Source organism: Mycteria americana, chromosome 6 (genome assembly GCF_035582795.1).
Source record: "Mycteria americana isolate JAX WOST 10 ecotype Jacksonville Zoo and Gardens chromosome 6, USCA_MyAme_1.0, whole genome shotgun sequence".
NCBI classification, from domain to species: domain Eukaryota; kingdom Metazoa; phylum Chordata; class Aves; order Ciconiiformes; family Ciconiidae; genus Mycteria; species Mycteria americana.
In genome coordinates this window covers 24,762,707-24,779,068 of record NC_134370.1, presented here as the reverse complement: position 1 = coordinate 24,779,068, position 16,362 = coordinate 24,762,707, and the positions used below count along the sequence as shown (strand labels likewise).

The following is a 16,362-nucleotide window of genomic DNA, read 5'->3' as shown; positions in this document are numbered from 1 at the left end:
AATGTTGTATGCAGTGACATTCCCAAAGTTAAAAGTGGGTTTAATATGTCAGCTCTTCTCATTACAGTGGCCACTCTAAAAACAAGAGACCAAAACCAAATTGCCCATTTTGGCAGTGGTCAAAAAAAAAAAAAGAGTAATGGCGTAAAGGGAACAGTTTTGTCTAGAAATACAGAAAGAGGCAAAATAAGGCACAACTTCAAACCAAAATGACATTATTTACTGAACTGTAGAGAGAGGGCATGGATTTTTATCTAGTTCCAAAGCACCATGGAAGTTTGTCCTAAGTTTTCTTTTAGAGAAATTTCACATTGCCAGAAGTTGCTTTGAGCAAAAAATTTGGACTGTTAATAATCCGCTTTTTAGGATATTTAAATAAATAACGCCTCTAGGATCCTAGCTAAGGTCTAACTTGAGTTAATTTATTTAAGAAAACTTTAAGAAATACAACACTGCCACCTTTAACCAAACCACTGTTAAATATCCCTTTCTGGGAAACCTGTGATGCATTACATTGTCTTTCTTTTGCATAACTCTATCTGTCACTGTAGATAATGTTTTAAGGGCATCTGCCCCTGGTCTCCTGACTTTCAGCTTGACGAAAGTCTCCTGACGAAAGGTGCCTTACAGCATACCTCATGGACTAGCATCTGTAACCTGTTCTGTATGTGATGAAGAAGCAATGTCCACAAGCTCGGGACCTCACAAAATGCAAAGCACCTTAGCAGCAGCTTTTCAGCAGAAAGAGCTTTGTTGCATCTGAGTGTAGTTGTGGAGGTATGGCATGAGGAGAGGAGCAGTGGCCACCTTCTATAGTAATTTGCACTGATTAATATATTGGCTGGTAAATTTATTGCTTGGCAATATTCAGAATGACTAAAACTCATATTAGCTAGTTATCAAGCTTCATTTGCCCCATAAGACTTGTTGCACTTAGTTTAGTAGGTGATGTAACGTTTAATTTTGGCCTTAACTTCACTTTCATCATCTCTCCTTTTTATCATTTCTCACATCTTTTCTTGCCAGGCCTCTCAGAGTAAATTTTATACACAAGACGAAAACCACTTTTATAAGTAAACTGCACCAAAACCAGAAACATCACATTCCTGGTTCAATTCTACAGCTTGTTCCTCATCTGTCATGAGTGGCAATGCTTGTCTTCTGTTGTATTGTGGTTTGGAAAAGACAGTTTGGGGGAATGTCAGTCATTCTTGCATTTTCTACAAAGCATTTCTTGTCTTCCTAGAAAGAACAGTTTTTCTTTTAAGATAAAGAGACTAGTCATTCTAAACTCAACGGGTGGTCACAAATAGCAATAAAGGAATTAAGTTTTATGCCTACAACACAGAATCAAAGCATGTTGAATAAGACCTCAGGAAGTCGTATGGTCCATTCAGCAGTCCTGTGAAAACCTTTTGTACCTGGCTGGTTCGAGGCATGTTTGTTCTTAAAAACCTGTAATGCTTCCACAGCCCCTAGTGGCAATCTTTCAAATGTTTAATTTTCTGTCAGTTAGGCATTAGAAAAAACATACTTTGCTGCTATGTTAGCTTGTTGTTTCTAGTTCTATCCGGAGTATATGTGGAAAGAAATTTTTCTTTCTTGTAACAATCTTTTACATATTTGAAGACTGTTATCATGTCTCTTTTTAGTCGTCCTTTTCTTCAGACTAAACAAACCCAGTTCTTTCAATCTTTTCTCATACATCATGTTTTCTAGACCTCCAGTATTTTTTTTTTTCCCCCTCTCCTCCCTCTTCCCTGGACTCTCTCCAGTTGCTTCATATCTTTCTAGAAATGTGATGCCCAAAACTGGACATAAGATTCTAACTAAGGCCATGTCAACGCTGACTAGAGGGGGGAGAATTGCTTCACCTGTCCTACCAAAGGTACTCTTGTTTTGTACATCAACCTGTGAAACTTGGCATTTAAATATATTGTTGATGCACATTTGTTTTCTGATGCATCATTGCTCCAGACTACTTTCTGCAGAACTTCTGGCAAGCAAATAATTTTTCCATCTTGTATAGATGAGGATTCCTATTGAAGTGTACGTTACATTTGTCTTTATTAAAACAAATAGGAAGAAATCCACTCTGTGGGTTCCTCCCCGCATTTGTCAAGACCATTTTGATTTATCTTCTGATAGTATAATAGGGTTGCAACTCTCCCCACAGTAACATGATCTTTAATAACAATGCCACATATTGCATCATGTAGATAATTAATAACACTGTTGAATACTGTTGGACTCTGGACAAACTCTTGAAGATATCAGTTGATACATTGTTCCAGTTTGACAGTGAGCAATTTTGAGTATGTTTTTTCGATGAGTTGTATACACCATTGTAAGTTAGTTCTGAATACACTTTTTTTCCTAAATTGCTTATGGAAACAGCACGTCAGATGCTGTCAGAAGCCTTGCTGAAGTCCAGATGCTACATGCATTGCTGCTTCCATATTCCTTGCACTTGTTACATTGTCATAGAAGGGAAACACGTTGTTCTGACATAGCGGTAGGTTTTTTCCTTTAAGTGTGTATTAGTGGTTAGTAATCACCTAGTTACTGCCATTCTATGTTGTAAAGTCTTCTGGATGAATACTTCGTGTGTAGCCTCAATGTGAGCTATGCTAGTAACACTGCACCAGTCCTGAAGAATTCTGCATATTTTGCGCTTGCTTTAATTTTGCCATTAAGTTTTTTTGTTACTGTTTTTGTTGCAAGCTGTGTTGCATGTCCGGCTCTTCTACAGTAACCTGAGCTTCTAGTGAGTCCAGGGCAGAGGACTGAAAATTAGGACTCTGTGAGGTGGGCTGCTTTTCTCTCCTGCCTGTACATAGGATCTAAAGCAAACCTATTGTTGAATTTGTGGTTCTTGCCCGTTTGCTGCAAGACAGTTGATTCCGCTATGGAGATTCTGGACTGCAACACACTGACCATAACACTGCTACTTCGATAAAATAAAGGTTACTGTAGGTACAAAATAATGGTGATATTTCCATTTGCTGTTGCTCTTTGTGAAATGACCGCTTTCTGAGTTATCCTAACATGCCTTCATCAAATTGCAGCCCTAATTATAGGCTGTTGCTCTGTAATTGCATGTTTAGTTTGTCTTTAGATGCACATTATGGCCAAGGTAATCACAGTGGAGTAATCCTTCTAAGAGCTTACTGTTGCAGTAAGGTTTTTTGTCTGGTCAGAAGAAAGTTGACTTGAGGCAATTTTCTGATTTCCGATTCATGGTATGTACCATGTTCTCATTGCAAACCATCCATTTAAATGTGCCATTATAGCTGGTCACCTCACGCTTTACTTCAGTAGAGGAAGGACTTCTTTCCCTAACTTTCAACTTTTTTTTTTTTCTTCCTGACAACTTTCTAGAGTATTTTGCATTCTGGTCCAGAGAAACTGTTTGCCAGCCATGCTCACCAAATACAGCAGAACTGGATGGACATCAATCAGTGATCTGTTCACTCCATCCTGTTTTAAAGGCAAAAAAGATGCACACATTACTGAGGATATGGGAGGGTTAAAGAGAGGCAGAAGGCAACATCATTAAAACCCCACTGGCCGTAAGCAGATAAAATGCCTGTGGAAGTTGGCAAGAGTCATGGCTCTATGGGGAATTCCACTTCTTGAAGAACTTACTGTTCCAGTGATTCACTTATCTATAAATCTTGTGGGTATTTGACATGGATGTATTTGGGAACACGTAGAAGAGAATGATATGGCTCTCTTCTCCCTTGGTCCCTGCTTTGCAGGAAAGAAGCAGGTTTCTATAAGCACATTCATAGCCCTGACCCTTCATTTGCAGATGCTTTCCTGATGGTGCCACTGAAGCTTGTGCAATGGCTAAGATAAAATAACCTTCACCATTGCCTTCTGTTTCTTGTAGATCTAAACTTACAATGTGTTGAATATTGACTCTTGCTTAATGGAACAACTCTTTTGGTCTTCTGCTTAGTTGTAAACTTAATTTCAGTCAGTCTGTGTATTTGATTTTTAAGTCCTGTAATTAATTCACTACATAGGGATACTGTTATGGATAATTCAGTTTTTTCCCATGCTTTCTGCTACCCATCAAATACGAGAGCAGTGACAGAGTTGGGAACCCCAGTATCTTCCTGCAGGCTTGTTCAGTGCAGATGTGAAGTTCAGCACAGTGCTGAACATGACCTTTCCTGTCCTAGGACTCCCAAAGCAATAATGATGCAAAATTTGATAAAAATCCTCATTCATAGTTTTGAAAACTCTTCTCTAGCATTCCTGTATTCTGCCACAAGAGTAGGATTGTGGCTTGTTCAGTGCACCATGAAGTCTGCTCTGTGCCTGGATTTTGTCCACCGTGTTGTAGGTGTTGCCCTTCTCCTCCTTCTAAATTTTCTTTGTTACACCAGTGTCAATATGTGCCTCCTCTTTGGATCTGTCACCAGATGATCTGTACTGTTTCTTGGATATTTGTAACCCAGCTGTACAAAAGTAGTTCTTGAATATCTTTTGTTCATAGTTCAAACTGAGCACTTGTGGTTGATCATTGTGTCCCAGCTCATGGCAGCCTTTGCTGTGAAGAACTGCATGCACTTAGGTCTAGAATAATAAAAATACATATTTTAAGAGAGGCTGGTAGTATGGCTGGTTCTGCCCAAGAGGCAGAACCAAATTCTGTTTCTGATTTCTGCCTTCATATTCTTTGCTGAACTGCTTCAGAGTTAATTTCCTTGAGGGAATCTATAGCAGTAGTGAAATGCTATCCTCAGCATCTATCAGAATTATTGCTTTTTCAGGTTTTTTCTACTTCTGACTTTTTCCCCAAAATATAGTTGCACTTGAATTCTTTTTATTTTACCTTCTATCTATTGGCTTCTCTCAGCATAAACCATAATTTTGGGCACGTCCTTATTTAAAATGGAGAGAAAACGGTATAGAAACCTCCTGTGAATTAGAAGAATTTCTTTTGACCCAGTTCAGTTTTATTTCCTTTGACAAGTGGTCTGTCCTCCTACTACCTCTGTCTCGTGGGAGTGATTCTGATGGATGTGTATAAAAAAAGACCTCCAGTTTGTGTGCCCTTAAATGATGGTTACGATCAAGGTGTGAATTGCTGCAAGGACCAAGAAGGATGCTGTGCTGCTGTGTGCTGCCCAGCTGGAGAATCCCACAACGCTCATAACTCACCTGGGTGGGAAATGGGGTGCATTGATCATGTCTGCAGACCTAATACCAGATTTGTTGTCTTAGTAGTATCAGCCACAACTTAAGGTTTGCTCATTCCTCATTCTGAGATACTACTCTTGATAAGCAGGCCCTCATCCCGCCCGCCTCCCCCCCCCCGCTGCCACTTGGAATGTTTTCCTATCACCTTTTCCTTAACAAGAGATTTGAATTGCTTCCTTAGTGAAAAAGAAAAAACCGTAGGCTGTGTTTTGCTGTAAACAGCAGATTTCCTTGTTTTCATTTGGCTGCAGACATCCAGACTGCCTTTGCAATTGGGACAGAAAGGACGTTATGTGCAAAGAATAGTTAAAATGCTGGGGATTCTCCAGTGGTTTGGCCATGCTTGCTGCCCTATGGAAGCTCAGTGATTTTCAAGTGGGATGCTCCTGCGCCTGGCCCGCTGTTTAAAGCTGCTGCCCTGTGACTTCTGTTGCTGGGGGACTGTTCCTTTTCTCACGTGAAACTGGTGCAGAGAGGGGATGGTGTGGGGAAGGTGGGAGATGGTGGAGGGGAGAAGAGACCTTGTAGCAAGAGTTCGGCTTTACGGCTTTCTCAGTTACTGAGCAGCTTTTCCGTGGAAGTGTCACGGGGCTGTCTGAGAGGACAGCAAGTTGCTGTGCTTCCTAGGAGGTCAGACGATGTTCCTGGCCTTATGCCTTTAACCTGCTCTCCTCTTCCTCCCTCCCACCAAAAAAAAAAACCCCAGGAAAAAAAAACCAACCACCAAACACTCAAAAAAACCCCAAACAGAGTTATCAGCTGGAGTGCATTCCTGCTGGAAAGTTTTTGAGCCTTTGAGCTGCAAGTTACCATTTATTATTTCCAGTCCCTGCAGTGTTAGGGATTTAGGTGAATGCCCGTGCATGTCTGGCTGAGAGGAGGCTCCCCAAAACCCCAGGCAGTCCAGCTTTTTATTTCTCATTCTGATTCTCCCAGTTACTTCTTTTACTAGCTATTGTTTATTTACCTCCTCTTCTTTTCTCCTTTTTCTGCCTCCTCTTCCTATAGTTTTTCCTGTAGTTTTAAGAAACCTGTTTCTCCATAATCCCCCACAATTTGGGAGTGGAGTAACAATTGCATTTTCTTCCTTGCCAGAGGATAAATTTATTCTGTATGTATTTTGTGGTCTGTACTAGAGAGGTATTCGGATTCCATTATTTATCTATTTAGCGGTGAGATTTATCTGTATGCAAGCAATCCCTTAAAAAAAAAAATAACAGTGGGATGATGGCCAGACTCAGTGCACTCAAACTCAAAGGTACTGCAAAAGTCAGAGGAGGAGGATTCCCCTACTTCTCTCCCCCCCCCCCCGCCAGTTAGAATAGCATTGAGGAAATGGAAGGAGCCTCCTTTGAGGTTCCCCCTGCCTGAGCACTGAACAGAACGGAGGGACGGCCGCACTCTGAAATTGTGCAAGCGACAACCTGCCTTTTGAACAGAGCTTGCCTCTGTGGCAAGGTTTCATGACTGTCCTGGGCAATGTGAGAAAGGAGTTGTGAAAATCAGGTTAATACAGCAAGGTTGGGGGGGGTATCAGGCAGAAGACCTGCCAGAATGGGCAGGAACACTGCTTTGCAGCACCAAAGGCTGATTCGTCCCTGATGGCAGAAATGTGTGTAGCAAAGTTGCAGAGCCTGTATGAAAGACCTAAAATTTGTCACGGCCTCTATTAATTCTAATAAAGTGGGTGTTCTCTGTGTATTTTCTCTGAGATACCAATAAAGTTGGCTTGTTATTATTTTGGGGGTTTTTAGAAAAAGCTCTCGTATAATACTAGTGGTTATCAAAAGTACTTTGCTTATCTGGTATGTGGATAATCGGAAATTACTAATAACAATTCTGGATGGTTGTGATTGCACTGTTATCAGGAGAGTAGGAAATATTCCTGCTAATGCACTCTTTTGGCTCATGTAGTGTTTAAGTATGGCATACTAAATGTTACGTATCATGTGCTGAACTTCAGCCTTTCAATACAGACATTGCAAAATCAAAGGAAAAATAACATTTAGCTGGCACTGAAATGTTTTTTAAAAAATACTTTGTTTTCTTTTTTTACTTTTGCTTTTTACCTCTGCAGAAGGACCAGTTTCTTAACAGGAAAGATACTGTTCTCCCTACAACTTCTTTGTAGGCTGTGAATTTCTGTCCATAAGGGAATTTCCCCTGACTTTGCACCATGTATGGCAGAAAAGGCACCGCTTTAACCTCATTTTTTAGGGCCAGACTGTTAAAAAGGTTACCGTGAGAATGGGGGGGGGGAACCTTTGTGCGTGTGTGCCTTTTCATATTCCCTTAGGACTGTTCATTGTCTTTCTTTGCAGAGCCTGCAGCAGCTTGGTTCTGCCTGAACCGGAGTAGTGTTAACAACCCCTGCTCTTCCATTTTCTAAGGCTTTAAAACTGCAATTGGTGTGAAATGCTGTGGGCTTAGGGAGTTCACAGCAAGTTGGTATATATCCAACATACTGTAGCCTCTCTGTGTCAAATTTGGGGGGAGGAGGATGGAAAGAGTCCATGTTCCTAAGGGACTGGTTGACAGCAGCATGCTATGTCCTGTTAGCTAACTGTCCTGCTGCTGTTAGTTACTGCTCTAACAAAGCTGGTCATTAGCTGCTGGAACAGATGATTTCTAGAGGATTATTTGCATTACACAATTTAATGCTTTTTAATAGCAAATTTTTAATTAAAAGGAGAGTCCTTTTGGAAGCAGCCTGAGCAGCTGCAGCTGAATTCTGCGTGTTTAATGTAATTAGAGAAACAGCTGAGGCGGGAGCTGAGCACCCAGCTCACAGGCAGTCACAGGTTGGTGGTGGCTCCTCGCGGGACAGGCATTCTGAGTGATGCGAACCGCGCGGGAAGTGTCCTGGTGCACGGCCAGACTCGTAGGTGGCGGGACAATTCCCATCTTGGCTGCCCAGGCTGGTGAGCAGCTGGGGAAGCGGAGAGTGGGTGGTAGCCATCTGCGTCAGTTCAGTTTGTCACTTGTGCTGCCACGAACGATAGTGCTCAGTTTGCAGTCTGTCAGGCTGTGTGTATTTGTATCTATAGTTTCAGCATCTCCTGGCACGTTGGAGAATATCTTTGGAAGAAAGCATCAGGAGGTTTTAGCCTCCAGTTTTATTCTGCTGCTTCTGGTATGCACTGTCTCTTGAAATATGCCCCTTGTGGTATCTCTTACCTCCTCCCTTTCTCCATGATACAGGCAAATGTCTGATGTCTGGTTGGAAACTGCTGAGAAGTGAAGCTGCGGCTGTTTCTAACGAGTGGCTGACCTTTAAATAGCACTGTTCAGTCCAGAAGATCCCAGAGCACTTTTGAGTTTGCACTACTAAGGCTGTGTGAAAGAGTTACTGCATTGCAATTACCACGACCCAGGAGACAACCAGAAATCTCTGTTGCCTTGAATTGGCTCTGCTGCAGGTACTGCAACACAGGCAACAATCTGAGAGCCCCAAATATTATATAATCCCAGCACACGATGTGTGTTGGTGCAGAGGTAGCTGGCTGATAGCGTCCTTTACGTTCCCATAATAAACAAATGCTTTACACTTAGGAACACCAGTGAACCTAGATTTTGCAGGCAAGATTACCCAACTCTGTAGCTTGAACACTGTCCCTAAGGACAGGCAAAGACCTTTTGTAGGAGCAAGCGTATTTCGGCCCATATTACCTTTTCCTAAGCAGAGATGAGTAATTGCAAAGTGAAGATACTGGGAATTGTCCTGTGAAATTCTTCTGCTTGTGTACTTGCCTTGTGCTGTGACTTCGGTAACTACTTTGCTTGCAGAGATTCACTTGCAGCAGGTTGCCAGAAACCACCCTGTGTTACGAGAGCCTGCCTGCCCCAGCCATGGACTGAGCTCCTGGGCGACCCTGCTCCACTGTTTGGCGTGGATGTGGGATACAGGAGAATGTTCATCGTGGGTCTTATGTGGCAGGCATAAATGCTCCTGGCCTGTTATGCTTGGTATAAGAGTAAAAAGGTAGTAATATTCAAGACACTGGGCAGAGTGAAGGGAAGATGTGGGTCAAATCTAGGCTAGGCGTAATCTGTGTTTGTGCCCCCAGTATCAATTGGCCTTTTACATGTGACCCTTTGAAAATAAGATGCCTGTTGCTTTTCAATGTCTTTTTATGTTCCTGTACTTCAGGTAGATTTTTATAAAAATTGAAAGCTCTTTTCTGATTTCTTCAAGATTAATTTCAACTTTTGCATTCACAGAGTCTTGCTTTGCCTGACTCAGCAGCAATTCGCATTGGTTGTTAGGCTGGTACAGTTTGTTATGAGGGAGATTTTCCTCTTATGCTCAGTTGCTTCGTATCACACTCAGGCATCAGAGAGCTGCAGCTGCCTGTATAGGGTCACTTTATTCAGGCAGGGAATGTAAACCACGTGGCATGACTGTTACTGTATTGCTGTTTCTCGCTAAAATGCTTAATTTTCTGTAGTTAATACCATAGCTTATTAATATTACTTCATTCTAAAATAAAAACTGTACATGCATGAGAATTTTGAAACACTTTGAAGTATCAGCTTGAAGTTTTGTTCTTGAGGCAAGATTTCCAGTGAGACTCTGAAGACAGCAAGCAGAGAAAAGTAATATTCACAGCAGATGTTCTTAGAAAGTGCTTGAACTCCTGGTACCCAGCTGCTGTTAGGTTCAGTAACCACAGCATGTCCCCTTGAGCCACTCACAGTGGTATCAGGCTCTTTGCAAATGCTCTGGATTGCATTAGGGCCTCAGACCTGACATGCACACCCACACAAGACAGTAATTTGCGTAACTTGCATCATGCAGTGTTGAAGATCTGAGATTTTGGGAAAAGGGAGTGATTTGTTCTCACTTATTCTGTCCCTAGTTATTTTTCCAAAAGGCCAGCTTTGTGGGAGATGCTTCCTGTACAGGTAAGACCAGTTTACATAGGATGAGGCTGGAGAGGAGACTAGGGGAAGAAAAGAATGCTTAAACCAGTTAGCTAGGTCGTGCCTTGTGTGTAGTGATGCATCGCAGCTCTTTAACCGTGCAGAGTTACAGGTGTGCCTTTAGAGTTGGAGGGACAGTTTTAGGTAGCAGTCTCTCATTACCCTTGGTGGAGTACCACTACAGTACCAGATTCAGGACTGTGTATGAAGAAAGTTAGGCTTTCTTTGTGTCCTGCTGCAAACATTGTTTCACCAAGATGCTGTACTGAAACCGCTGCTTATCGCTCCCAGAATCTATGTGCTTCTTGGAGATATCATCCAAGTGGTGATGCACACTTTCTGCTGACCGACCAGCTGGTATTGTTGCAGAAGATGTTTCTACACAACAGTCTGTGACTGATTCTGCTCCTTTGGATAGCATTTGTTCTGGCATTGCTTACTAGTGCTGTGGTTTTTCATTTATTATTTCTGAAGTTATCTGTAAGACTTCACAGTCTTACAAAATTAGATGTGCTTGTGAACTCTATGAGCCCTCTGTTGTGTGGATGGGACTTTTTTCTGTGCTCTGACTAAAACCTTGGGTAAAGTCTTTTCGCCATGTCCTGTAACTGGTTGAGTGCCTCATTGTCTGACTTGCTTCTGGTTTTTTTCTTAACTCCTCTTTCCTCGTCTGTTCTTGCTAACCATTGTAGTAAGTGCTCTTTCATCCATCAGAGACCTTTGACATGGGAACAGTCATCAAGTGACCTTGGCTGTGCGTGGTGTTGGCAGGGACTGATTTCCTACATCTGTAAGAATCCCTGTGTTAAAAGTGTTTGGCTAGGAAGGAAATATGGTTTGAATCGTTGCTTCTGGGCGACAGAATCAGTTAATAGAAATAATCTACCTCCTCTTCTGGTGAATAGAGTGAGATCAGGTTCCTTGGCAAGTGCTGGACTCTTCTGTAGTTTTGGTCATCTTTTGGAAGACCCTGTGTTGCTGTTGTGCAACTTCCCTGTTGCTGTGACTTGAGACTCTTTTTGTGATGTATGCGTTTGTCTGGCCTGTTGCACTAGACATAGACGTCACTGCTCCCCTGACGAAAGCAAAAAAAAAAAGGTTCTCTAATATTTTTGAAGAAAAGGTTACCTGGATGAATACTTTTATTTTTAATTTGCCATTTTTCTTATTATGGGTAGTCAATTTTTGGGAATACTTTACCTTCTAGCATCTACATATGATTATATTTTTCACTCTCTCGTGTCAACAGGTTACACAGGTATGAGCAGCCTGCGTGGGCTCTGCTCAACTGCTTGGTTCAAGCTGAACTTGTGGTAGTACTGGAGATATTAGATGATGTGTCAGGACCAGCAGCCTGTGGAACAAATGGGATCTCCTTTTTATGGGAAAATGTCTGAAACGGAGGACAGCCCAGTACTCAGGTTCCCGTTACCCACTCTTGGAACTGGCTGTGGGAACCTGTGTCCTGCCTTCAGGTGGAGGGCACTCACATAGGACGTCTTTAAAGCAAAGAGGGCTCTATACTGTCTGGGAGGTGGAGGTATCAGATGGTATCTGATGTTTGTGTATCTTTAAGATGAATGTTGACACAATGTGAATCATATTTGTGAACCCAAGTGGAGAGGAGGCTAAGAGACTTTTAAAATGCTTTTATCCTTGACAGGAGCCAAAGGTGGTAGAGTTACCTCTGAATATATGCCATTTCATGGGCTGGCCGAATGGTTTTGGAAAAGACAGGTGATGTTTTTAAGCTGACAGTCCCTGGTAGTTAGCACTGTATTAGAAAGCAGAGCATTTTAACTTGTGTGTCAGCAGAGTGAACCACAGCATCAGAGCTGCCGACTGCAGATCCTGGCTGGTCAGGAAGGCTCCTGGGGCTCTGCAGGAGGGTAGGTAACAAAACGTTAGGGTGAAAGGGCACTGCGTGCTCTTGCTGTTCTGCTACTGGGTATTGGTTTTGCTTCTTCCCATCAGCATTGGTATGAAGTAGGTGTGGGCTGGAATTGAAAAGTCACAAGAGTTTTGGTATGTTCAGACTTTTCTTAATCCTTTTTGACTCCACTCATTGCTTCCCCCCTCCACACTTTAAGCCTAATGTTTTGAGCTGTTGCTAATTATTCCCATGCAGGGTTGTGGGGCCCACTGTCATGGGCCCACTGTCATCTTTACTATAGCTTTTCTGGGTTTTGCTGTTCTACCATTACTCCCTGAGCTTTGTTACCTCAGCAGATTAAACCCCAGGCAGGTTTTGTTCCAGCATTGCTCTGGGCCGTTACAAGGAAGCAGCTCCCTTGTTAAGTTAATGACCTGCGTCCTGCCTCCAAGGCCTTCTTTTGCTGTGCAAGCCCTAGGGTGATGTACATAGTCAGTATTTATGAACTGTCTCTGTCCTCCTGTCATGGTTCCTCACCTAAGGACGCAAATAGTGTTTTACTGTCCTTAAAGGCTCTTTCTGCTGCCTCTGCCAGTCTCTGCCAGCTGAATTGCTACTTCCTTCCCTTTTCCTAATGTATCTGACAAAATTGCTTTCCACAGGACAAAGAAATAGCAGCAATCAGCTCATTTATGTTTTATTTTCTGATGTAATTTGCTGCCCGCATCTTTGCGTCAAAGTTTATCATTCACTATTTCTCACTTCTACCTGCAGATGTGTTTGCTGTTGCCTTTTTATGGCCACCGCTCTCAGCCTGCTGGTGGCTGTGCTCCTCCTCTGTCAGGATTTCATTCATGCCGCTCTCCTCTCTGCTTGGTGTTTCTTGCAGCTCTTCAATGACGTCTCAGGTGCCAGAGGAAGGAGAATGCTTTTTCGTGCACACCGAGCATCACAAGACATGACCTTATTAGCACATTCAGCTTTCCTTGAAGTTTCTCCATCTCTTCCCTCTTCATAAGGTCCCTTCACAGACTTTTGCCCGTGTCCTGGGCCTCAGCTGTTGTTCATGTGCCTGTCTCCTGCATTCACCTCAAATAGTCCTGTGCAGTGGAGTGAAAACTGCCTTGCACTGGGAATCCAAGTGTTTGTTTCAGCCACTTCCCATCTTGTTTCCAGTCTTGAATGGAAATCTTTTCTCCTAGGAAATACCCTTCTTCTTGCTTGTGTTTTTGTAATGCTGGCTTTGCTGGTTTCTGCCAAGTGCTCAGGAGACAAGTTTTCTTGTAAACACAAAGTTGTATTGCATTGAAGTTATTACAAAGCCAACTAAAACTGCTTACTTGGAAGAAATTTTTTTTTTCCAGGGAATGATTTGAGGAACGTAGTTCTTAAAGGTGATGTCTCTCTGTTTTCATGGTGTAGGAACAGCGTGTTGTGCCTGAAACACCTGCTGTACTGGGACTCTAACTGTACTTGCTTGTTTGCAGCATTATGCCGTGTGGAGTGCTCCTCCCAAACCCCTGTGGTTAGATGCAGTAGAAATGCTAAGGAAAGGAAATTGGTCAAGGGACCAGCCCAGAGAGCTTGTAAATAAAAGTGGGAAAAATATAGGAAAGTGCAGGCAGAAAGAATAAGGAAAGAATGAAACCCTTTTAGGAAAGGTACTGGCAGTGGTCTCTGCACATCTGTGCTACTCTCAATTTTGAGTTTTTGTGTGCTTGCGTGCATGTGGGAGGGTGCCTTAGCAAAGGAGAGTTGCAAGGAGGATTAGAGGAGAGCATTGAGAACATTTGCAAAAGCTGTTCCGTATGAGGTAGGAGCATGTGCCAAGTGCTAGTTTGAAACACTCCCAAGACGGTGATGGTAGCTGACGTCATGTGCCAATAAGAGGTGCAAACTGACCTCTTGATACTGGCAGAGAGAAAATCATGATGTTGGGAAAAGTCAAGACAGGTCACTTGTATTTTATGTGGAAGAGAATGGAAGACAGGGAAGGGAGGCAAAGGTACCATTAAAGTGACAGAGCAGGATAACGAGCTTTTTCTTGTAGGGATGAGAACAGTAATGTTACTTTGGTCAATACTCGATTACAAGGTGTTGCAGTGACTGAGACTCAGTCTAGTCTCAGCTAGTTGCTTTAGTTGGGTGAATCAATAAGGAAGGACTGTAGACAGTCACGTGAAGAAGACAACTCGTCCTAGTCAGGGTGTGAAGGTTTAGGAATTCAGTCAATAGGATTGCTAGCTTGTGACTCTGATTGGCAGGGAAAATAGTGAAGCTTTCCAGCAGGGGAGAAAAGCAAAAAGTGGGGGGTAGGTAGCAATATGAAATTAAGGGCTTAGTTTCTCCTCTTGGATTAGAATTAGTGCCTAGGTATCCAAGAAGCATCAAAGAAACTGAGATTTTGATTCAGACAGGAGGAAATGGCACTGTGCTGGCTGCATAGATAAAATAGTTGTTGCCCACGTGGGGAAAGGAGGACAGAGCCCCAGAGACTCCAGAATACCAGGGGATAGTGGCCCATCATGGGGGCAGCAGGTTAAAGGGGACAAGGAAAGGGAAAAGATGACAGTTAATTTAGGCAATAGGGGCAGAACTGGGGGGGATCAGTAAGGAATCTGAAGGAGGATGAAATTTTGAGAAGGGGAATGTGGTCAGATATGTCAGTGGTAACAAACATGTCAGGAAAAATGAGGCAAGAAACTGGCTCTGAATTTTGGGTAAGGATTTGGGGTGTAAGTCAGAATGAAGTGAGGATAAGGAAGTAAAGGGAGGGAACTTCATGGAGCTTTACAGGTGAAAGGCAGAAGGGAGACCAACGGCACTGACATGCAGGTGGGGTCAGAAGTCAATTTTTGGGTTGGGGGTTTGTTTGGAGATTCTGAGAAGGGTTTGTTTTGGGAAATAAGAATGGGTGGGGAGAGATGGCAAAACGTAAGCATGGGGGAAAGAGTAGGCAGATGTGAAAGGAGGGTACTGAAGCGTTAGAGAAGAAAAACAAACAGGAGGTCAAAGATATTTAGAGTTTGTTTTGACGCTGGGGAGGGGTGGGTGTATGTGAAGGACGCCCATCTGTTCCTTTGAGATAACGGAAGGAAATAGGTCACTAAGTGAGCACACAAAGTGAAGGGCATGGGGAATTAATAGACTGATTGAGTTGAGGAAGAACTTGGCTGTGTGCATGGGTTTGATTTGTGAAGTGTCATATTTGCTACATGCTCTGTAAATCTCCATTTCTTGATTATGTTTTTGCAGTGCGGCTCCATGACAGTATTTCAGAAGAAGGTTTCCATTACCTCGTCTTTGATCTGTAAGTGTCTTTCTCTGGCTTTGATGCTTCAGCAGTGATACAGGCACGTGAATGGTTGACTTAAGAGCGGAATAAAAAGCACCTGCATTAATATAATTCTCCCTTTCTCTTTTGAGACCTGTAGATCACTCTGGCCTATTTGACAAAAATCCATTGACTGTGTGGTAGGGGATGGACCAGGAAGGCTCCTGGCAGCAGGTGTAAGCATGGGATGGCAAAGGATGGCTATCCTGTATAGCGAGGCTGTTTGACTTCTGTCTCTGAGGCAGCCTGGAGGGGGTCAGAGGAGGGATGTTCTGCCCAAGCTTAGCATCTACTAAGCTCTGTAGAGTGGCATGGGCAATTCGTGCCCAGTGTGTCAACAGTGTCCTGTACACTGCTGGTGAAATAGCAGCCCAAGGTGTCAGTCACATGGATGTACCAATGCTGGGGCCATGGTGGTGGAGCTCTGCCCTGGCTCCCCTGTGCTGCAGGTTCCCACACAGGCTGCAGGAAAAGGCCCAGATGGGTGGCCACGCACGTCCCGTGCAGCCTTGAGCCATATGTGCACAAACTTCGTAACCTCCCTTGTTATTTTGCACTCCAGGGTTACTGGTGGGGAGCTCTTTGAGGATATTGTTGCCAGAGAATACTACAGTGAAGCAGATGCCAGGTAAGACTGTTTCCAGACCCTTCTGTGTATGTCGCCTGTGTTGGCAAGTGGAATGAGTTTCCTGACTGCTGCTCTGTGCACGGCTTTGTTCTGACACTCTTGCTCCCCGTCTGGAAAAAACAATTCCTCTTTCTGCTATTAGCATAAACTATTGTCACCGGTCAGCCTGACTCACCACAGCTCTAGCCCTTGCTGCTTGCAGACGCTGCTGTCTTTGCTGCTTGCAGACGCTGCTGTCTTTACCGCTTGCAGACGCTGTGCTCTTTGCTGAAAGACCCGTTGCTAGCGGCTTTGTCTGCCTGACCTTTCTGGTGGGTGGTGACAGGGTGTCCTTCGTGAGCAAATGTAGGGGAGAGCTGTCCTGTGGCTGTGAGAGCACTGCCTGCTTGG

General features: G+C 43.3%; 1 protein-coding gene across 6 annotated transcripts in view; it reads left to right on the top strand.

Moving 5' to 3' along the window:
* The window catches only part of CAMK2G (calcium/calmodulin dependent protein kinase II gamma), a 125,896-nt gene that overhangs the window by 57,376 nt on the left and 52,158 nt on the right, over positions 1–16,362 (top strand). For 5 of the 6 annotated variants that reach the window (XM_075505119.1, XM_075505118.1, XM_075505120.1 and 2 more), the window contains 2 exons: positions 15,266–15,320; positions 15,907–15,972. In XM_075505119.1, the coding sequence (XP_075361234.1) occupies positions 15,266–15,320; positions 15,907–15,972 (121 nt within the window). Of the gene's footprint in view, positions 1–15,265; positions 15,321–15,345; positions 15,521–15,906; positions 15,973–16,362 lie in introns of those variants that run through there. The other variant, XM_075505123.1, reaches the window with a different exon arrangement.